This window comes from Varanus komodoensis, unplaced genomic scaffold (genome assembly GCF_004798865.1).
Source record: "Varanus komodoensis strain SLA01 unplaced genomic scaffold, ASM479886v1 scaffold6_2, whole genome shotgun sequence".
In the NCBI taxonomy this organism is placed as follows: Eukaryota; Metazoa; Chordata; class Lepidosauria; order Squamata; family Varanidae; genus Varanus; species Varanus komodoensis.
Window position 1 is genome coordinate 7178629 of NW_025336346.1, and position 19526 is coordinate 7198154.

Consider the following 19526-nt stretch of genomic DNA (forward strand, 5'->3'; position numbering starts at 1 on the left):
ATCTGCTGACCATACCACATTCCTGTATTTAACACTGAATATTTAACATTCTCTGAAACATGCATTGCTTTGATTCCACCCCCTACCCCGTATCCTAGGGAAGATGCATGAAGTGTGGAAGAAAGCTCAGGTGCCCAAAAGGATCAGTACTGGAGGTAAATCTTGTCTGCTTCCTCTTTCCAAGGTAATTGGAACCAGAACATATTGCTTCATTTTTCCAGTACTTGCTTTAAAAACTGCAGTACTATTTCACAAAGGAAAGAACTCCTCTCCCCACATCTTCAAGATCTAAAGTGCACAAAGGAGACACCTCATCAGAAAACTGTCTCCAAGCTTTAACAAGAAGCTACCTCTTGCCCTGACCTTCTGAAGCTCCGAGGTCCTTTGGCCTGATAGTGTGCTTATATAGAAGCTGCTCACAGGCTAAGAATAAGAATTGTTTCTGGATTACACCTGAATGTTGTCTGCTTGGAGTGGGAGCTTAGGATCTAATTGGGTATAATGCTTGTTTTTTTGTTTGTTTCTAACTGGCAGAAAACACCAGAGAAAGGGAGCAGTCGTCATTGCACATACAGGTCTGGAAAGCAGAGACTGGTTGGCTGCTATCTCACGTGCGTCAAAGTTTCCTTGGTAAGCAAGTGTCATGGGACTATAAACATGTGCAGCCTTGAGAAGAGAAGACTGAGAGAGGATATGATAGCACTCTACAATACCTCAAAGGCTGTCACAATGAGGAAGGACAAGATCTCGCTCATCCCAGACAGTAGGACATGTAACAATCAGTTCAAGTTGTGACAACCAAGGTTCAGGCTAGAAATCAGGAAAGGTTTCCTCACTGTCAAAGCAATATGACAGTGGAACCAGTTGCCTAGAGAGGTGGTGCACTCTCCCACATTCAGGATGAAACTGGACAGCCTTCTGAGTGGGATGGCATAACTTGGTGTCCTGCTCTAGCAGGGGGCTGGTCCCAATGTCCTTCTTGGCCCCCTCCAGCTCTACTATTCTATGATTCTGTTTGACATCCTGATAGGAAACCATTCTATTCCACTCCTTGTGTAAAGTTCAGTCTCATTTCATTGTGCCTGGTACAATGTGCTCCTTTCCTTTCATCAGAGTTGCGTGGTGAAGGAACAGGTACGTGGAGTCTATCCATTTAAACTGTGTAGAAACCAGGAGTCCCATTCCAAGCTACATTGTCCTCCATTGCAGATGGACTGGAAGGGTTCAGGGTCCACTCTATTTATTTATTTATCAGTTAGTGCCTCAGAAAACAAATATTTCTAGGCACCATTCACTTTAAAACATCAGCACCACCACACCAAAAATACAAATAAACTGAGTGAATGAGTAAACACAGCTCAAAATACAGAGCTCAAATGAACATTAAGTATAAGGGTTAAAACCATGCCACCGAGACTAAAATACTAAATCAAAATGAACAAAATTTCAAAACTAAATAAATAGCCTGGAAAATGGAAATCATAGCCTACTACCGAAACTATAGCAGCGTAGGCACCACGTGACCTGCCTAGGTAGTGCATTCCAGAGCCAGGGCCAGCAGCAGAGAAAAAGGCGCTCTTGCTTCCACCTTCATCCCTCGGCAGGTGCGTCTTCCCAGAATAAGACGCAAGGGCCCTCTGCAGGCCTTGGCAGAGGCAGTGCTCTGGAAACCAAGCAGGATGTTAGAGGCTCGCCCAGCTGCGGCAGTTGATTTCCGCCTCCTGCTGTTTGCATTTCTGTGCTACTGTTTTTATTTGTGCTTGCATTGTGTGGAATGAGGTCACTGCGGGTGAGAACCCGCCTGCACGCCTGTTCTGGACGAGCCCACTTGTTTGCGTAGGGGTGGTCTGTTCGGGCCAGTCATCGCAGGCCTGTGGAATTTTCACTGGGCCAGAGATTAAGGTTGTTTCTACATGAGGCATTTCTTGTGCACGCCTCATTCTCTACCCGCCATTATTTGTGGGATCTATGGATAATGTCGTGGCTTTCCAGTTTTGCTTGGTGTCTAATGAGCCCTTTCAACATAATTTTAAAGCAAGGGAAGGCAGCACTTAATCATGAAGGAGCATTCGTGTGTGTTTGTGCATTTGACCTATTTCACTATACTATATCTATAGGATAGGGACAGTAGAGTTATCGCTACTTAACAGCCTTGTGGAGAAGAGCTGCTAGTTCTCCAGAAACCCAGTGCCATGCCTTTTTCTTTGTATTGCTATTAGCGCTAGACACAGGAACTTGCCAACACACTCTTCCTCTCCCTCATTCTCATATGCTTGTACACACACACACACACACACACACACACATATATATATATACACATGTGCACACTCTTGGATGCTGATGTCCTGTTAGAGTAGCCAAACAATGTGATGCTATTTTGGTGGAACCATAATTGCATTGTATACAAGTAATCAGTCAAAATCATCAGGCCCTGCTGAAACTGTTTGAATGCAATTTTAAAAATTAATTGTAAAGCATGTGGCTGCTTTTGCATTGTCCTCATTTTGAGAGTCTAACTCCCATCTGTTCATCTCCCAAGGTCTCTCTCTGCTGCCCGGGTTACTATGGCCATATGTGCGAGATGTGCCCGGGGAAGCCGGGCAGCTGGTGTTCCGGCAATGGGGAGTGCCAGGATGGCACTGATGGCAGCGGGGAGTGCCGATGCCGAGAAGGCTTCCACGGCACGGCCTGTGAAATGTGCCAGCCTGGACGGTACAGCACCAACTGCTCCCTGGGTGAGTATTGCTGGAGGGGCAAGGTGCAGCTCTGTGCCACCCCGGGGGATGAAGGATGACTTAGAGCGGAAAATCGCCGGATGGGATCTTAGGAATTGCTCACATGCCTTGGCCCACAGGTGGCTTCTAGACTCCAATGTGAAAGTGCCCTTGGAAAGAGACGGTGCAAACAGAACTGTGCTGCCTTGGAATCGGTGGGAAAAGTCGCAAGGGCAGTGCGTGATGCAGCCTGCTACTCTCCCACCATTTCTCTTGCGCTGGGGGCCCCCCTGCATGTGCATCAGGAACTAGTCCTTCATACTGTCATTCTGGGCAGGAAATGAGCAGGAAAGCAAATTTCCAGAATGGGACAGCTCAGCAGGGCTTTCCTCTGAAAAGTCCATTTCCCTGCTCTGTCCTGGAAACCAGCTTTCTACTCATTTCCAATTGCTTTCCTTTGAACTGGCAGTGGTGGGTCATGCAAGTGCATGACGCTGCCCCATATCTTCACGTTAGCCCCCTTCACATTAGCCCTCTGTATTTCTCTACAGAATGCAATTGCCAGAATAAAGCAATCTGCAGCGATGGTCTGCTGGGGAACGGGAGCTGTGAATGTGCTGCCGGCTTTGAAGGGCCCTTCTGCGAGCAAGGTCAGTGAGCAGAGGAGCGGGTGCCCAGCACATGACTGCCCTTGCAGGCACGAAGCGTGCTCTTGCCAGATCTGATCGTTTAACGCACACACACACTTTTCCTCTGCAAGGAGAAAATCTTAAAAGGGGATGAGGCAAATTCTGGGAGACTGCCAGTGTAAGTTTTGTGGCAGCTGGATTGACAAAGCAGAGCAGGAGAGCCACAAGTGCTATGCAGGGGGCACAAGTTAAACATTTGCTGGGGCACTAGCCTCAGTGCTGAAGCAGTGGTGCAGCTAAGGCCAGGCTTCACTGCCTAGGGTCCCCCAGACAAGCATCCAGAGGGCCAGAAATGATGGGGAAAGCAGCAAACAAGTCCAGCATTGGCTCCTGGCTGGGCTGGATACTGGTCACTGCAGCATCTTTTCATATTTTGTTTCAACTACTAATTGCAGCTGGCTGGGCAGTTAATGGTTGCAGATGCTCATTTTATTATTTCTTCTCTAAGTATGCATTATCCTTTTCCACTGCAAAATGGTGGTTATAATTCCCAAGTCGGTAAGTGTGAGCATCAGTACAGCAGATTCAAACTTGGTTTTACTCTAGTAGCCTGGGTAAGTGCTTTAATATAAATTACCTTAACTGCAAAACAGCACGTGCTCAGAATAATTTTCTTTTCTTTTTTAAAGGGGAAATTATCAGGGTTGGTAGACAGTATTATTTCTCTCACTCTCTCTCGTATGTCAGGAATGCAAAAGCAGTTCTAAAGCAGGCGCTGAACTGAGATGGAGAAAGAGAGAGAGTGTGCGTCACAACTGACACACAGACAGCCAAAGAAAGCATCTCCCTGCCACTGCCCAGTAAGGCCATTGAAACCAGGCCCTGAAGTTCCTTAGCTGACTCCCCAGTCTGAGGTGCTGCCAGGCACATGGTCTCAGGTCTAAGATTAATCCAGGGTTCCTGGGGTATCCCAGAGCTACATCCTGTTCAGCCATCCAGAAGCCTCGGGAGTGCTCCAGCTTTAAGCTAAGTGCAGGTCTTTCTCCTTGGTCTCTCTTGTGGGATCTGTTTGTGTCTCCCTGTTCATGGCCACACAGGTATATTAGGAACACTCAGAAGACACTGGCTGAGTGAGCCCATTCGCCTCTGCTTATAGCTGGGTGTGCCGTGGGACTTTTCACGTTGTTTCCTCAACAGCACATCTCCCGCTTTGGTCAGCCTGATCCTCACATTGTAGAAGCCGCCTCTGGTGCAGTGCAGCAGGGCTGCTGTAAATCAGAGCGCAGTTTTGCTGCCCACTATGGATTGTGTTTACTGCCCATTTTAAAAATTATTGTTTGAGATTGGAAATTAGACAATTTGAGACATGATTATGGTCTTCTTGCTTTCTGAATGTTGGCAGGCTATGCCAAGTAGCCTTCTGCAACCAGCTTGCCTTCCAAATGCTTTGAGCTACAGTTCACAGCAGCAGCAGCCCTCAGGGCCAATGGTTAGGGATGCTTGCGGATGCAGCCCAAAGCATCTAGAGGGTGCCAAGTTGGGGAGAGCTGCCCTGTAGGCCTAGTGCTCCTTTCCATGAGGCATATAACTTGGTGCTTTATCAGGGCTGCTGCATCCCTTTTCGTTGCAGGAGGATTAGCATGTCCTTCACACAAGACTTGCTCCCTGGGGGTTTCCTCTCTTCCTTTTTTTATGTTCTTTTATGCAACTTGGAGTGGTGCTGTGCCATGGAGTAGGATTGTAAGAATACATGACCCCTGCGTAGCAAATAATGGCTGCATCTAGGAAAATATCAGACTTTCCTCGCTATGAAAAGAAGCTGCAAAAGGCCCTGGGGGGTGGTGAAAAGGCCCCGCATATGTGAGGATCATAAGCACACAATAAAATGCCCCCTATAGAGAAGCCCTTAGATTCACCTGGGTGAAATGTGGTGATTGACATAATGCTTAGACCCAGGTGCCTTTCTAATTGCTAGTTTGCAGAAGGCCAGACCTTGTCTGAGACTGACTTTTATTGCTTGATGAGAAAATGATGTTCCAACAACATGCTCTTTTGCAGAAATTAAAAAGGATCTCTGCAACGGCACTTGTCATGAGAAAGCCAAGTAAGTACAACCCTTCCAGCACAGAGCTTAACACGTATTTGACGCTGTATGTATATTTACCTTCAGCACATTAATGACACATACCTGGGCAAAAGGAATGGGGCAGCAGGCCAGATTACTTGGCTGCAAATTGTGCATCCTTAGGCTCATCAGTGCGATGGAGACCCAGTGATGCTGGAGAGCTAGGCAGGTTGAACTGCCAGGTTCTCCTCTTAATGCTTGGTATCACACTGAATTTATGGCTATGTTTGCTGATATATGTATCTTCTCAGCCCTTGCCTACTCATTTCAGTTGCATCAATGACACCACCACTTCCCAACCCACTTGCCTGTGTTCTGCTGGATATACTGGCAACGGAAGCCATTGTTCAGGTACTACTGACAAATGCAAGATTTATCATATATGGTAAAAGCACAGCTTCCACTTCCACTCACAAGAAGGTGGCAACACATGCCTGGGACTGGCTTTACATGTGTACGTTCATCCCTTAATAACTGCATTGGCAGTGTAAGGAACGAAGTTTCCTCTAAGAGACACAGAGTACTAAGCAGCAACAGTTTAATACGTTCTGGCCAGACCGGGCACTCACCCCGAAGGTAGTGCACTGGAGGAGCAGTTTGCACAGTCTTCTATTCCCTGCTTCTCGCGCAAAGTCCCTGCCTCTTTTCTCCCATTGGCTGGGGTACTAAGAGTTCACAATCTTCTCCGCCCGCCTTCATCATACTACTCCTTGGTATGTTTCCCCCTCCTGCTCGTACATCCCATGTTCATGTTAATAACCCTCTGAGTCATACTAGGAGGTACTATTAATATGCATTAGCTAATTACGCAGCCGTTCTTTGGATTCTAAGTTCAAAAGTTTAATGCCACATCTACCGGTTACATCTTGTAGTCTATTAGTTTGTGTTAGCACTGATTTCATTATTAATCACTAAGTGATCTATAGCCTTAACTGTTCTAGTCTGTCAGTCACAGTAATTTTCTACTTCTCACAGCAGTGACTTGTGTGTGTGAATGAGCATCTTAGATAAGACTTGGATGACAAAACTTTATAATCCTAAACCTCATTCTTTTCAACAAGTTCAATTCAGATCTCCAGCTGTGAGCCAACCCATGGAGAGAAATGATGCAGTTTTGTGTTTGATCACATCACATCCCAAGATGGGGAAAAACATAGCCTGGATTTGAGTGGCAGAAGTTTTGTAGAAAGTGGCACTTATATGATTTATCTTTGTGCCAAAGAGTACCATTTTAGGGCACAGAGTGATAACCACACAGAATATGGTTCTTAATGTTAAATAAAATGTTCTCCTTTCTGTTTCTTCAGAATCCTAGTGGGAAGGTTTTAAAGACACATGTCACATGAGTCTTCAAAAAAGCTCCCACAACAATAATTTCATACTGACACTTTCATGCAAATACATTTTGTTACCACTTAACATGACAGTAAAGAAAATACTATGTTCATTGCAGACTATACACTTCAAATAAAAACGCATAGGAAACCAAAGAATAAAAGATCAAAATGAAAGTAACGTTACAGCAAAATAACTCTGCTTGCTACCTCCCGCTTAACCATAATTATGATTTGTAATTATGCAAACAGCAGGTACTTGGAATACTTAGTGCCAAGCTAATCAAATTACTATGCCAGCTTGATGTATAACAGCTTAAAGAGATCCTCTTCAGTTATCATTCTCTTCAGAATCTGCAATAATTTCCAAGTAAACAAAACAGCTTCCTTTTAATCAGGCATCCTTGTTTTTCTGGCATAAGGTGCAACATCTCATAAAGCAGGTATTTCAAAGCAATCATCTGGAAGTTGATAAGATGCAGATTGTGAATTCTGCTTTTCAGCCGAGGAGAATTTTGTTAAGTATGAACTTGTGTGCAAAATATACATCTCATGTTCTAAAAATTATACATTTAAAATAGGGATATAATGTTTATTAAAACAAAATTGACAATGTAACAGACTGAAATGAATGAACCCTGGTAGGAAAATAAACCAAACTAAGGAAGCCAGAACCAAAAACGCTCTAATACTTACTCAGCTTTCTCTGTGCAGGTTCAGTTCCAGATGGCTGGGCCATATTTTTGCATCCATTTTGCACATGCTTACGCATTGAAAACAAAAAGATTTGATTGGACCCACTACAAAGAAAGACACAGAATGGCCATTGAAATGCAGCCGCTGATGCCAGATGGTCATAGAAAAGCACTGGAAGATTGTAGGGACCATCCTCAAATAAAAAAACTGGCAAAAGGAAAATATTAGTTGTTCTTAGGAACCAACTCCAGATCCAAAATAATAGTTTATACAGTGCTTTTGGGGAGCACTTCTATGATCAATCACACTGCAGTTTCTAGGGATCATCTCCAACCAGACAATCCTACTAGAACACAGTCAATGCAAGATGACTAGGGGGTTAATGTCTGGCCTTTAGTCACCATCTCAAAAATGCCTGGATTAGTGTCATTCTCAGTGTTTTAAAATCTAAGTATGTCCAGAATTGGAGCAGTAACATGTGAGTGCAGCCACTAGGTTTAGCGACAGCATGATTATCAGTAGGTCACCTAGTCATCTAAAATAATTGTGCTAAGATACTGATCTCCTATAAGTGGCCTTCCTTCCTTCCTTCCTTCCTTCCTTCCTTCCTTCCTTCCTTCCTTTCTTTTTTTCTTTCTTTCAAGCTGGAAAGGATTCTCTCCGTTTCCCTTCCCTCCCCTGCCTCTTTTTTGGACTCAAGCCAATGTGTCACAAAGGAGACTGCTTCAGAGTACCAGAACATCTGTATAATGTAGGTGCCAGGCAAGCCACTCTGGGAAGCTCATTCTGTAGGTGAGTGCCACAACAGAAAAGGCCCTGTTGTGTTCTATTAAGTTCTATTAAGTTTGTTCTTAAGGTTTGCCTTGAGGCAAGTACCTTAAGTCAGGTACTGTGGGAGGAGAAGATCTTCAGGTAACCTGGTCCAGAGCCATTTCTTAATGTACCTGTATCTGAACAGGGATAGTCTGATCTTAGTAATCTATGCTCTGGTAATCTGAAATTCATTCTTTGTGGGGCTGCTGAAGACTTTACAGAAACTGCAGCTTGTACAAATTGTACTGGCCAGATTAATAATTGAGACCAGAAGGTCTGAACATATAATATGAATTCTGGACCACTTGCACTGGCTGCCTGTACATTTCTAAGTCCAGTTCAGGGTTCTGGTTTTAACCTTTAAAGCCCTACACAGCTTGGGGCCACAATACCTGATAGAACGCTTCTCCTGACTTAAGTCTACCCAGACATTGTGATCGGTTTCTGGGGCCTTCCTCTGACTACTATCTCCAAGGGAAGCCTGGAAAGAGGCAACAAGGAGGAAGGCCTTATCAGTGGTGGCCCACTAATTATGGAATGATCTCCCCGCTGAGGTCTGCCTGGCACCAGCATTATCGTTATTTGTGTTTGGGTCAAGGTAAGGGTTGTCTGTTCCCAGGCATTTAATTATATCAGCAATTTTAATCAAGTCTAGTTTTACTGGAATTATTTATATACAGTATCCTTTGTACTGAAAATGTGACTTAGTGGTTAGAGTGCTAGACAGAGGATCTGGGAGTGCCAAATTCTAGTCCCTAGGCATCCACGGAGCTCAATGAGTGGTTCTGGGCCAGTCACAGACTTTCAGCCTAAGCTACCTCACAGGGTTGTTGTTGTGAGCATAAAATTGAGAGGAGGAGGATTATATAAGCTGCTCTGAGTTCCTTAAAAGGAACAAAAGTGGGATATAAATATAATAAATAAGTAAAATTGTACATTGTTTTACTGTATCAGTATTTTCAATTGTACTCATTTGTGATCTGCCAGAGAACAGCAGCTGTTGGATGGTACAGAAGTAAAATTAATGGTACTAGTAATGCCAGATCCTTGATTTGAGTTCCAACATGGACTGGCAGCCAATGCTGAGGAAGATGAATAGGCCTAATATGATCATGTTGGCTGACCCTTTTAGCACTTCGTTGTTGCTGAAGTTTCTGCACTGTTCTCAGAGGCAGGCCTACATATAATTCACTGCAATAATCCAACTGAATGTGGATAACTGTGCTTAGGCTTTGCCTGTGCACATAAGGATGCAGTTGGTATAGCAAGAATCAGCTGGTGAAAGGGACTCCGTGCCCCCAAGCCCCCTTGTTCCTCTAGGGGCAATGCTGGATCCAGGAGCACCCCCAGACTATGTTCCCGAAGCAGCCCCCTCTAGAACAGGCTGGATATCACTCATCTGGGCAGGGGAGCCGTCCACGAACAGCACTCCCGTCTTTCCTGATGGAGTCTCAGTTCATTGGCCCTCGTCTGGATTAACAGTGACCACCTCACCCAGTCTGATCAAAAGCAGGGACCTCAGTGCATGCCCCGGATTACCTCCTGCAGTGGATTCATATAGAGGGTAAACAACACGGGGGAGAAAACTGAGCCCTCTGGAACCCCACAAGCCCCAGGCAGGGCTCTGCAAGTCTTTGGTAATAAAGCCAGGTCAAGTTGACGCCATTTACTGTGACCTCGTGGCTCTGCCTACTCTTAGTCGCCCTGCTCTCTGCTCACCACCAGCCCCGATATGCACCACCCGTCATTCATGCTTCATTATATATCTGCACAGATATTCCCAGGGCATTTCATTAAGATAGTTCTACAAAAAGCTGTAGGAAAAACTCTAGGAGAACTATCTTTTCTTTCTTCATGCTGTTATATTCATTACACCTTTGCATAGTCCTCCTCTACTCCATTTTTATCCTCCCAACAGTCCCGTTAAGTAGGTTGGGTTGAGAGTGAGTGGCTGACCCAAAGTCACCCAGTGAACTTCATAGCTGAGTGGGGACTAGAAGTGGGATCTCTCAAACCACCACGCCAGCTTTCACCACAATCACAAAGGAAGGCAATAACTCCCTCCCCTCCCCCCATTTTGCCTTGTCTCTTTCTTCTTCAGAACTTTGACCTAACCAGTGAAGGTATCCCAAACTGCTTCTCCTGATGCATCACAGACACCTCTATCTTTTTCTGCCATTCCTCTCCAGTTCGTGTTAAACAAAGCCCTTAAGAGCAACTGGTTCTGCAGGCATGAGACTCTAATGGACTCCACCAGTTGCCCCCCTTGAATCAGCTTGCACAAGGCCAGGTCTTCATCCAAAGGGCAATACAAATCCCTGGAGATCAAGAGGCAGAAGCTGTCATTCTGCATTCATCTGCCTTGACCTCACATTTCAGAAGAAATGTTTACTCTTAAGATGATGTAACAGCTTTCGCTGATCTTGTGCACAACTGTATTTCACCAGCCTCCATTCATTCTTTGATTGTTACTCCTCTGAAATTCTTACCATTGTAGGCCTATCACCTGTCTCCAGTTGTAGGCTAACTACAATGAGATTGTGCATTAAAACACACATCTGCTGAGCACCTCTGCAATTTGATTAAGCAGGATTGAGCCATGTAAGCAAAAGATAGGCACGGAGTGCTAGGCACTTCTCCAGCCATGCAAGGAGTGGGATTTCCACCAATGCTTTACGTCCCACACCATTTCCAGGGTTCCCCAGTCTCGGGAGCAGATTTGCAGGGGGTGGGAAGGGGCATGCAGAGGGAACTGCATCCGGAAGGAAAGCCAGATTCTGTTAGCATGAGCTCTGTTCCCATTAGCGAAGGGATCCAAGCCATAGTCTTTGCCCTGTGCACAGCAGTTCAGGAAGCTCGTCTGCCACATGTATATGTGTCATCGTCACGGGCTATAACCTCATTTCATGTCCCTTTGCAACACAGAAACAGATCTTTGCACAGTGGCTAATGGTGGCTGCTCCAAACATGCCTACTGTGCTAAAGCTGGAGCTGGTAGAAGAACCTGCACCTGCAAGGAAGGCTATGCTGGAGATGGGACCCTTTGCCGGGGTGAGTGTCATGCTGTACGAAGCAGATGAACTAGTGAACTTTTGTTGTTTAGAAGGTCTTTTAACATGAATGCCCCAATAGGCAGATAGAAGACCTGAGGCGGGTTCCTTTAAAATGGAAATTAATATTCATGGCATGAGAAAAAGTTGGTGACCTGAATGGCTGCCCCTGCACCCGGAGCTAGTGCTTCATACATTTGAGTGTTTAGTGCATCCTGTCGTTCCTCCTAGCCAAGCGGCTGGCCTGGGTTGGGCAGGAGGTGATGGGACTGTGATTGGGAGGTAATGCTGAGGGTGATCTGCAGGGCCACCTGGGCAGCCTAGGGGGCTGGCCAGCAGGGCTTGTTCCAGTGTACATTCCCTAGCTCAGTGGGCTCCATGCAAATGTCCTGCAACGGTTCCATTTTTGAAGGGGAGACAGTGTTGATGGATGTCTCTTCTGTGGAGTTGTACTGCTCCTTTTCAGACCTGCACTGAATGTTCCTTGGAGACATTTTTGGCATACTGGGAGTTGAGGGGAGGGGAGACCCAAAGGGTTTTCTTGTTGCTCTGGGTCACTCTTGTTCGCTTATCCCATTTCCAGACCACTTCACAGCTGTTTTGGTCCCAGCCCCACCTGCTCATATCTCTTGGCATGTGGAGAGCTGTTTTGTAAGGCAAATGTATTTTTCAGTGAAAACACCCTGAAGAAACATTGTTTTGTGATGTCTTGGTGACTCTCACTTCTTCTTCTACATGCAGAAATTGATAGGTGCTTAGAAAATAATGGAGGATGCCACCAATATGCAGAGTGTGTTAAAACAGGCCCAGGTTTGGTAAGCAACCCTGTTTCTTATTCTCTTTTGGGACACTCTGTCAATACATACATTTTCTGGAGGGCAAGCAGTAGCACCCTTGTTATGTAAGATGGGATTATTAATATCTCCCAGTAGCCAAATCCACCTTTTGCCTTTTGTATGCCATATAAATGCAATCATTAAATTTTATTTCTCTTCGTATCTGACAATGAGGGCATATTTAGTTTCCACGAGCCATTTCTGCAAAAAAGGCCTTCCTGTACTCCAAGGCCTCTACTTCCGTACATGCTTTCTTCTATTTCTTTTCTTCAGTATAAAGGACTGGCTTTACATCAGGTCCTTTAAAAAAAAGTCTGTAAAAGATGTGGCTCAGTTTGTCCAAAAAATCGCTTGTAGAAATAATGACAAGAGTTTGAGGTCCTGCTAAATGTTTCAGAAGTAGCAACTGCGTCTTTCTGTGCACTTTTTCTTTCTTTCACTCTCCAAACTTCCTATCCTATGTGCACAGTTTTCTGTCTAGAATCTTTAGAAAGAAAAATGAAATATAAATAAATAAATGTGTATTAAAGAGAGTGAGAGCCAGTGCGAGATGGTGCCTAGCGTGCTGGACTGGGACTTGAGAGATGTGGGTCTCAGTCCTCATTCAGCCATGAAGTTCATGGGGTAACTTTGTGCCAGTCACTCACTCTTAGCCTAACATACCTGGGTCGGTTGCAGACCCCTGGACAGCCCCATGGACCCCATTTTTCCTAGCCCTCATCCTGATCTTAACCCTAACCTGGTCATTAGCTCTACCCAAAAAATTCTGGGAAAATGGATTCCCTTCCAGACATGAGGCAGCAAGTCAGTGCTTGCAGTGCTCATTCTTTCTACCTGATCCAAGCTGGATCCTGGCTCATGGACAACCCTGGAGATCCCAGCTTTTGTAACCCCGAATCTAACTCGATTAACCCCACCTTTAAATCACTGGGAAAATGCATCCCTTTCCAGAAAACGTGCAGAAAGTCAATGTCCAGGGCATTTCTGATGATGGATCATTCTTCCTACCAGACCCATGCAAAGGACTGTATGGATGCATCTTAACCTAGAGGACTAAGAGGCTCCAACTGCATCTGTGCAGATGCAAGTGGGAGGGTTTGCCGGGTCCTCTACCACACAGCGCCCACAGACGACACTACAGAGGTGTAGAGATACCTGTGCCATTCTGTTGCAAGGTGTAGTGAGTCAGGAGGCAAGCTGACCCCTCAGCAGGGACAGTTTCTAGCTTGACAATGGCTGCCTGGTGATAACTTTCAACATGCACCCTTCCTTACCCGAGTGTCACCTGTCTGGAGATGATGTGACCTAGGAAGCATTTCTGGAGAGGTGGGCTGGACCAGGTGACTTGTCTGGCACCTGTGGCAGCATTCGCCCATCCCTCTACCTGAAAGTTGCTAGGATCAGGAAAAACCCAACAGTTGCATAGTTTCATGCATCCAGAATCCATGTGCACCTTAAAACCCTTGCAGAAGGATGTTACCTGACCCTGTCCTCATTCCTTCTTCCCCGAAGTGTGCGCTTGGAGTCCAGCCAGTAATTGTAAAGCGAGGCAAGAGGTCCGGTGTTTGCCCAGCAGGAATGGCTGACAGGCTTAAGAGCTCGGCTTCACCAGCTCATTCACAGGATGATTAAAATGGCTGCAGCTGATGGCTCTCTTCCTCTCTGGAGAGACCCAGCTACGCATGGTGCCGCATGCACAGGTGTGCGCCCTCCCTTACCCACCGTGTTGCCCTCCCCTCTTTCTAACATCCAGTGGCTGAAATAGGCAGAGCAGGGCAGCAGCGGGTCTCTTCCATTCTTTTTATCGTTTTCAAGGCAGGACATCTCATGCCTGCCTTGCACGTGCGCTTGCGTTATTGGAAGTGAATGCAAACCATTGACTATGTCTCGTTTCATTATCTCACTCAGGTTGCTTGCAACTGTCTTCCCAAATATACGGGGAATGGCAAAGACTGCACGCCCATCAATCCTTGCATGGAGGTTTGTTAGCCCTAACCAGATGCTCCCGTCAAAGTATCAACTATCTGCATTAATCACCTTTCAGAAAGCACCACTAAATGTGGTGTAGAGTTGTGCTTGGTGGTTTGCTCTCTGTATGGTATTGTTTAATCATGGAACTGATTCAGCCAAATCTTTTATGGTGGACTTGCCCTTTCCTCACTCTATAGGTGGGTCCAACCACAGTGCCACTTAGAGGTTATGTAGCAGAAAGTACAGAATGGAGGGGAAGGCAAAACTTGTGCAAAGATTCAATCTTAATTCTGTAATGAATCTGGAAGTAAAAGTAGAGGGTTAAATAATTTCGCCTTGAAAGGACTGCTGAAGTGCTTATTTTTTATGAAGGGTTCTCCTCAATGCCTCTTGATTTTGTTTCTGTGCTAGACTAAAGTCACAGAATAGTTGCTCTGGGCAGAGTCCTGTCTAGCCTGGAGATATTTACATTTGGCTGGGCTTTCAGCTTGGAGATAGTGATTAGTGCATCTTTCTATAATGAAGCCCTGTCCCCAAGTCTCGAACATTTGTGCATCCAGGGTTTGTGCATCTTTCTGTTGGCAAGCCCGGTAGCCCCAGGTGAGAGGAGATGCTCAGCACATCTGCTGTCTCTGGGAAGAGGCTCCACAGGGCTTCCAGGAGGAGGCTGGTGGTGCCCATGTCCACGGGGCTGCTCATCTGCTCTGGATCTTACCTTGAACTCTTTTGGCAATAAGGTTCAGGACCATGGGTAGCTCTGCTCACTTCCTGCTTTCTCCTTCTGCAGAGTAAGTCCATTTTGGCTTACAGGAGAAGGCAGACTTTGAAGGGAAAGGGCTTTCCAAACTGTTGACATGCATGCTCAAAAACGGGGTGTGTGCATCACTAATCGGGGTGCACTTATGTTCAAGGGGAGGGGTGTTCATACGGGTTAGGGTTGCTCGTGTGCACAAGAAGTGGGCTTCATCCTCTAGGGTGTTTGGGGTAATGGCAGCTTTTGTGGGAAATTAGGAATGGGGAGAGGCTAAAAAAGCCTACTCCCCCAATCCCGTTTAGTTCTTGTGGTGGTTTCTTTTTCCTGTTGGAAGAATTGGTAACAAATCTCCTAGGTAATATGGAAATTGACTCTAAGATGACCATTTTCATTTCTCCCTTCAGAAGGAAAGCTTTGGTCAGGTACCCGGTGTTGGATTCAAAAAATTCAAACATATGTTTAGCCTGGAGCAGATGAAGGGGAGACATGTCAGTCAGCAACAGTTCGGAGGCGGGAAAGCGTGGCTTGCCCATGTGTGCCTTCCCTCTGTCCTGCTCCTGCCACCTCTGTATCTTGGCATCCCCACATGGCCATTCTGAATATGCCTCCCAGCCCTCCTGCCCCCTGCCACTTCTCCCACTGACCTCCCTGCTGCTGTCGGAAAAGCCAGCTTCTTTGTCTTCCCCTCGGGTAAAACCAAGGGACCAGAGGCAGTATCAAGGGGTGGCTGAAGCACTGTTCCCTCCATCTGAAGCCTCAGATCTTTGCGGAGCCATCTGCCCCATCCTCCTGCTGTCCATGGGCACTTGCTGGAATAAAGGCACAGGGCCCCCTGGATTTTCTGTGTGGGGTGCCCACACCTGCTTCATCTGCTGCAGCAGATTCAGCCTAGCTTGAGGACAGTGGCTCAGCAGCAGAAAAGGTGACCTTGTGAGCTGCTGGGCTCTTGCTGGCTGATAGTGTTGGAGCAGAGGCTGGACACCCATCTCACAGGGATGTTATAACTGCCCCTGCAGAGTGGCAGCAACCCTGGACAGGGGTTTGCGCAGCTGATACCTGGGATCCCTTCCAACTCTCTTTTCCCGATGGACACAATACTGCAGTTTGCTGGGTGACTCATGCTCTTGATTTTTCTTGCTAGAACAATGGAGGCTGCAGTCCACTAGCCATCTGCCTTAAATCTGCTCCTGGGAATCGGACCTGCTTGTGTTTGTGGGGCACTGGTGATGGTTTTACATGCTTGAGGACTGTCTGGCAGGTAAAAGACACTCTGTGGGGTTGCCAAATTTCATTTAGCTCAACCAATCCTATTGTCCGAGGGCAGCAATGTAAAAGCTAGGTCCTATGAATTCCCCAATTTGTGCCAGATCATATCCTAAATGAGATCTCATGCTTGTACTGTAGGCACGCCTTCTCTTCTGAAGAAGCAATCTGGGCTCCAAGAAGATATTGCAAGAGGAAGTGCAAAAGTTACAAAAAGTCCCATACTTTCAATACACTCGGCACTGTGATTTCTATTCTAGCCATATGTCTGTTGGACAGCAGTGCAGAAAAAAGTAAAGAAAAACAACTTCCTATACCACTATCTGGAATGTTCACTGTTAAAATACAGGCTCTGTCCAGAATAGTTCAAATGCTAGCAGTATGGTTACTATTCAAAGGCCCTTCTCTTCAGGACTTGCTTCTCTCCCTGAAACTTGTAGGGGCTGGTGGGGGTGGGGTCTTGCTTTGATCCTGAGGGCAAAGTCAGTCTGAGAAATTGCTGCACTTTGTTCCGACAAACTCTCCAGCCAATTGATTCACGCCAAAGACAGAATTTAAACCCAGAGCGTATAACTCAAGTCATGGAATGCAACATGCCTGGTTTTCTCTCCCTGTTGCAATTTTACAATGGGAAAAATTTTGCAAGCCATTCCCATGGCTAAAATTGCATTGTAAGAAGTGACTTTTTCATTTTTCTGTCCTTTTTCTGTTTGCAACTTAAGTTTCTTCAATGGAAACTTGCCACTTATGTTAGAGTTTTGCTGTGTGTTTTTTTTTTCAGGAGTTCATTGCAAATGAAGCTGCAGTACCATTCTTTCATTATATAGAGGTATGTACCTCTGTGCTGGCTGTTCTTCCAAGAAAAAGAGCCAGGCTGGATGAGATGCAGAGGCTCCTTTCCCCACTTCTATTCATACAAGGGAGCCTTTCTGATCCTTAGTGATTCCCTCCTGCGGCTGCATCCCTCAGACCACATCCTACATCCTCCCCAGAAAGTCCTCTAAGCCCTTGGCAGCTGCCCCAGGAGGGAGGAAAGGGACATTTCCCATGGTGTGTGCACAGCTCTGCTTGAGCTGCTTCGAATCCAGCAAGCAATGTTTTCTTTTTAAAGTAGAAGTCTAGTATTGTGGTGTTTGTTTTAATCTCTCTGGTTGTGTTTCTTTTCTGTAGAACCACGGCATCACTGAGATGATGGGAATGGGAACATACACGCTCTTTATCCCATATGTTAACCACCTACGGGATAGCACCACAGTAAGCAACACTTCTGAGATCACCTTTGAAAGCCTCGCTCTCCATGTCAGGCCATACAATGACCTTTGAGCTTCTCTGAGTTCTTTTGGAGCCTGCCTAATGCAAAAGCAAGAGTCCCTTATGAAGGCTTTAAAGCCATCCCTTCTGAACAGAGAGGGGAGTTCCTTCAACTGAAAAGGGGAGGGGGTCCACATTTGGTTCAGGATAGGAGTATTTTGTTCCAATTACACTGGAGCATGATTTAATCTGAATGAGCACTGTGTGTTTTGCTTTGGCTCAATCTGATTGGCTGATGGAAGTCATGAATGGAATGGAATGGGCTTCCACGGGACGTGGTTGAGGCCCCATCGGTGAGGGTGTTCAAAGATAGGCTGAACTTGCACTTGGTGGGCATGTAGTGAGCGGAGCCGGCTGGAGCCATGGGTCAGACTAGATGGCCCGGGAGACCCCTTCTGACTTGCTCTGTTTCTATGAATCCCAATGCTGCCTTTCCTCCATCACAAATATGTCACTTGAGGGGGTTTCTCAAGTGAGCAGTCTTTCAGGATTGCTCTAGCTGCATCCACATTCCTCGGCCTGCACTGAACAGAGGAGGGGGCTTGCCCAGATGACCTTCAAGCTCCCTTTCACATCATGTGTCTATGATTCTAGGGATCTCTACATTGTATTTGGCCCCCAAATTTTTCAGTCTCCTCTTCCTTGAATGAGAACTGGGTTTCAGCAACAGATGACTTCTCAGGTTAGGGCTCCAACACAGGGTGTGCTTAGTGGGTGTCATTGTTTTGGGAAGGGGCTGAACCTGTAGCTGATGCCGACAAACCTATTTTGTTTAGTTTTCAGAATGGCAAGGAGAGGGCTTCATCGCAGACTTGCTCCGCTACCATGTGGTCATCTGTCAGGCACTCCAGCTGGACGACTTGGACTCACAAGATTCTATTACAGCTTTGTCTGGACACAAAATAAGGGTTTCTGTGAAAGAAGTATGTGCTGCTGCTACGGTCTTCATTTCTGTCTTGTTCAGCCCTTTCTGCTTACTTGAGCAGTCCCATCTCTCTGCCTCAGAGACTTACCAGTTACCAAATCTTTCAAGCTATTACATGGAGGGAAAGTGGAGCAATTTAGCATTCTGCAGAGAGAGAACAATCTCTGTGGAGCAAGGAGAGTGTTTCTCTCATATGGCTGCAGTGATACCAGCCCTAGTCTTGATTCAGTAGCTTAACAACCATGCCATCATAACATATTGAAGAAACCCTGGGGAAAGGAGCATGTCTACTCCTTTAAAAGCACTGGGAAGATGTTTCCAAAGATGAAAATGGGTAGTAGCAGTGGTAAGGATCATCATTGCCATCGCCTTCATCATCAGTTAAAAAAGAAAGAAAATGTTCTTGAAACAGTAATATTGCTACTGTAGGTTGCTAAATTAGATTATTTCTGCTTTGCTAAAAGTGTCATGAATGCTCATGTGGGTCAATGGATTTACACCCATATCCCTTAATTTGCTAATGTTTTTTAAAAGCAAATATTTAAGAACTGCTCCAGATATGTGTGTGTGTGTGTGTGTGTTTCTTATAGTCAATGATGGGCATTAAGACTAGTACTGTATACTTCATACTACATACAAATATACAGTACTTGTTTTTGGGCTACCTGGATCATGCTCAAGGAGCTAGTTGTGGCCTTTTCCATGCACTGAGTGTAGTACAATGTCCTGCAAAACTTGTCCAGTCACAGACTATGACTCCTCTACTCTGAGAAGGCTTTGAGAGTTTGCACCTACTGTGGAGCCAAAGAGGATGCTTCAAAAGAGTGATTTGGAGCCTCAAGCACCACCTCTTTAGCCTCTTGGGCAAGTTACCTATCTTTTGGCCTCACCAGTCTTGCTGTGAAATGGGCATTTTTTGACTGGCCCTACCCACCATGGTGCCTATTTTGTGAATGGGCCTTTTCCCCCCAGGAAGCCATTTTTCAATGGCACTCATGATGTTTTCTCAACATCGCAGATGTGCCCATTGACCCCAAAGACTGGAGATCCCGTCTTGTAATCGCTTTTCTGTTACTGGTGTTGGATTGCTTATTTTCCCATG

The 19526-nt window shown here is 45.8% G+C and overlaps 1 protein-coding gene across 1 annotated transcript in view; it reads left to right on the top strand.

Annotated features, from left to right (window-relative positions):
- STAB1 (stabilin 1) overlaps nt 1-19526 on the top strand; it is a 115030-nt gene that overhangs the window by 67402 nt on the left and 28102 nt on the right. The window contains exons 36-48 of the mRNA XM_044451507.1: nt 99-155; nt 535-630; nt 2543-2738; nt 3269-3367; nt 5405-5450; nt 5743-5822; nt 11240-11365; nt 12106-12179; nt 14109-14180; nt 16067-16183; nt 16970-17017; nt 17359-17442; nt 18276-18422. Coding sequence (XP_044307442.1) covers nt 99-155; nt 535-630; nt 2543-2738; nt 3269-3367; nt 5405-5450; nt 5743-5822; nt 11240-11365; nt 12106-12179; nt 14109-14180; nt 16067-16183; nt 16970-17017; nt 17359-17442; nt 18276-18422 — 1242 coding nt within the window. The remainder of the gene's footprint in view (nt 1-98; nt 156-534; nt 631-2542; nt 2739-3268; nt 3368-5404; nt 5451-5742; nt 5823-11239; nt 11366-12105; nt 12180-14108; nt 14181-16066; nt 16184-16969; nt 17018-17358; nt 17443-18275; nt 18423-19526) is intronic.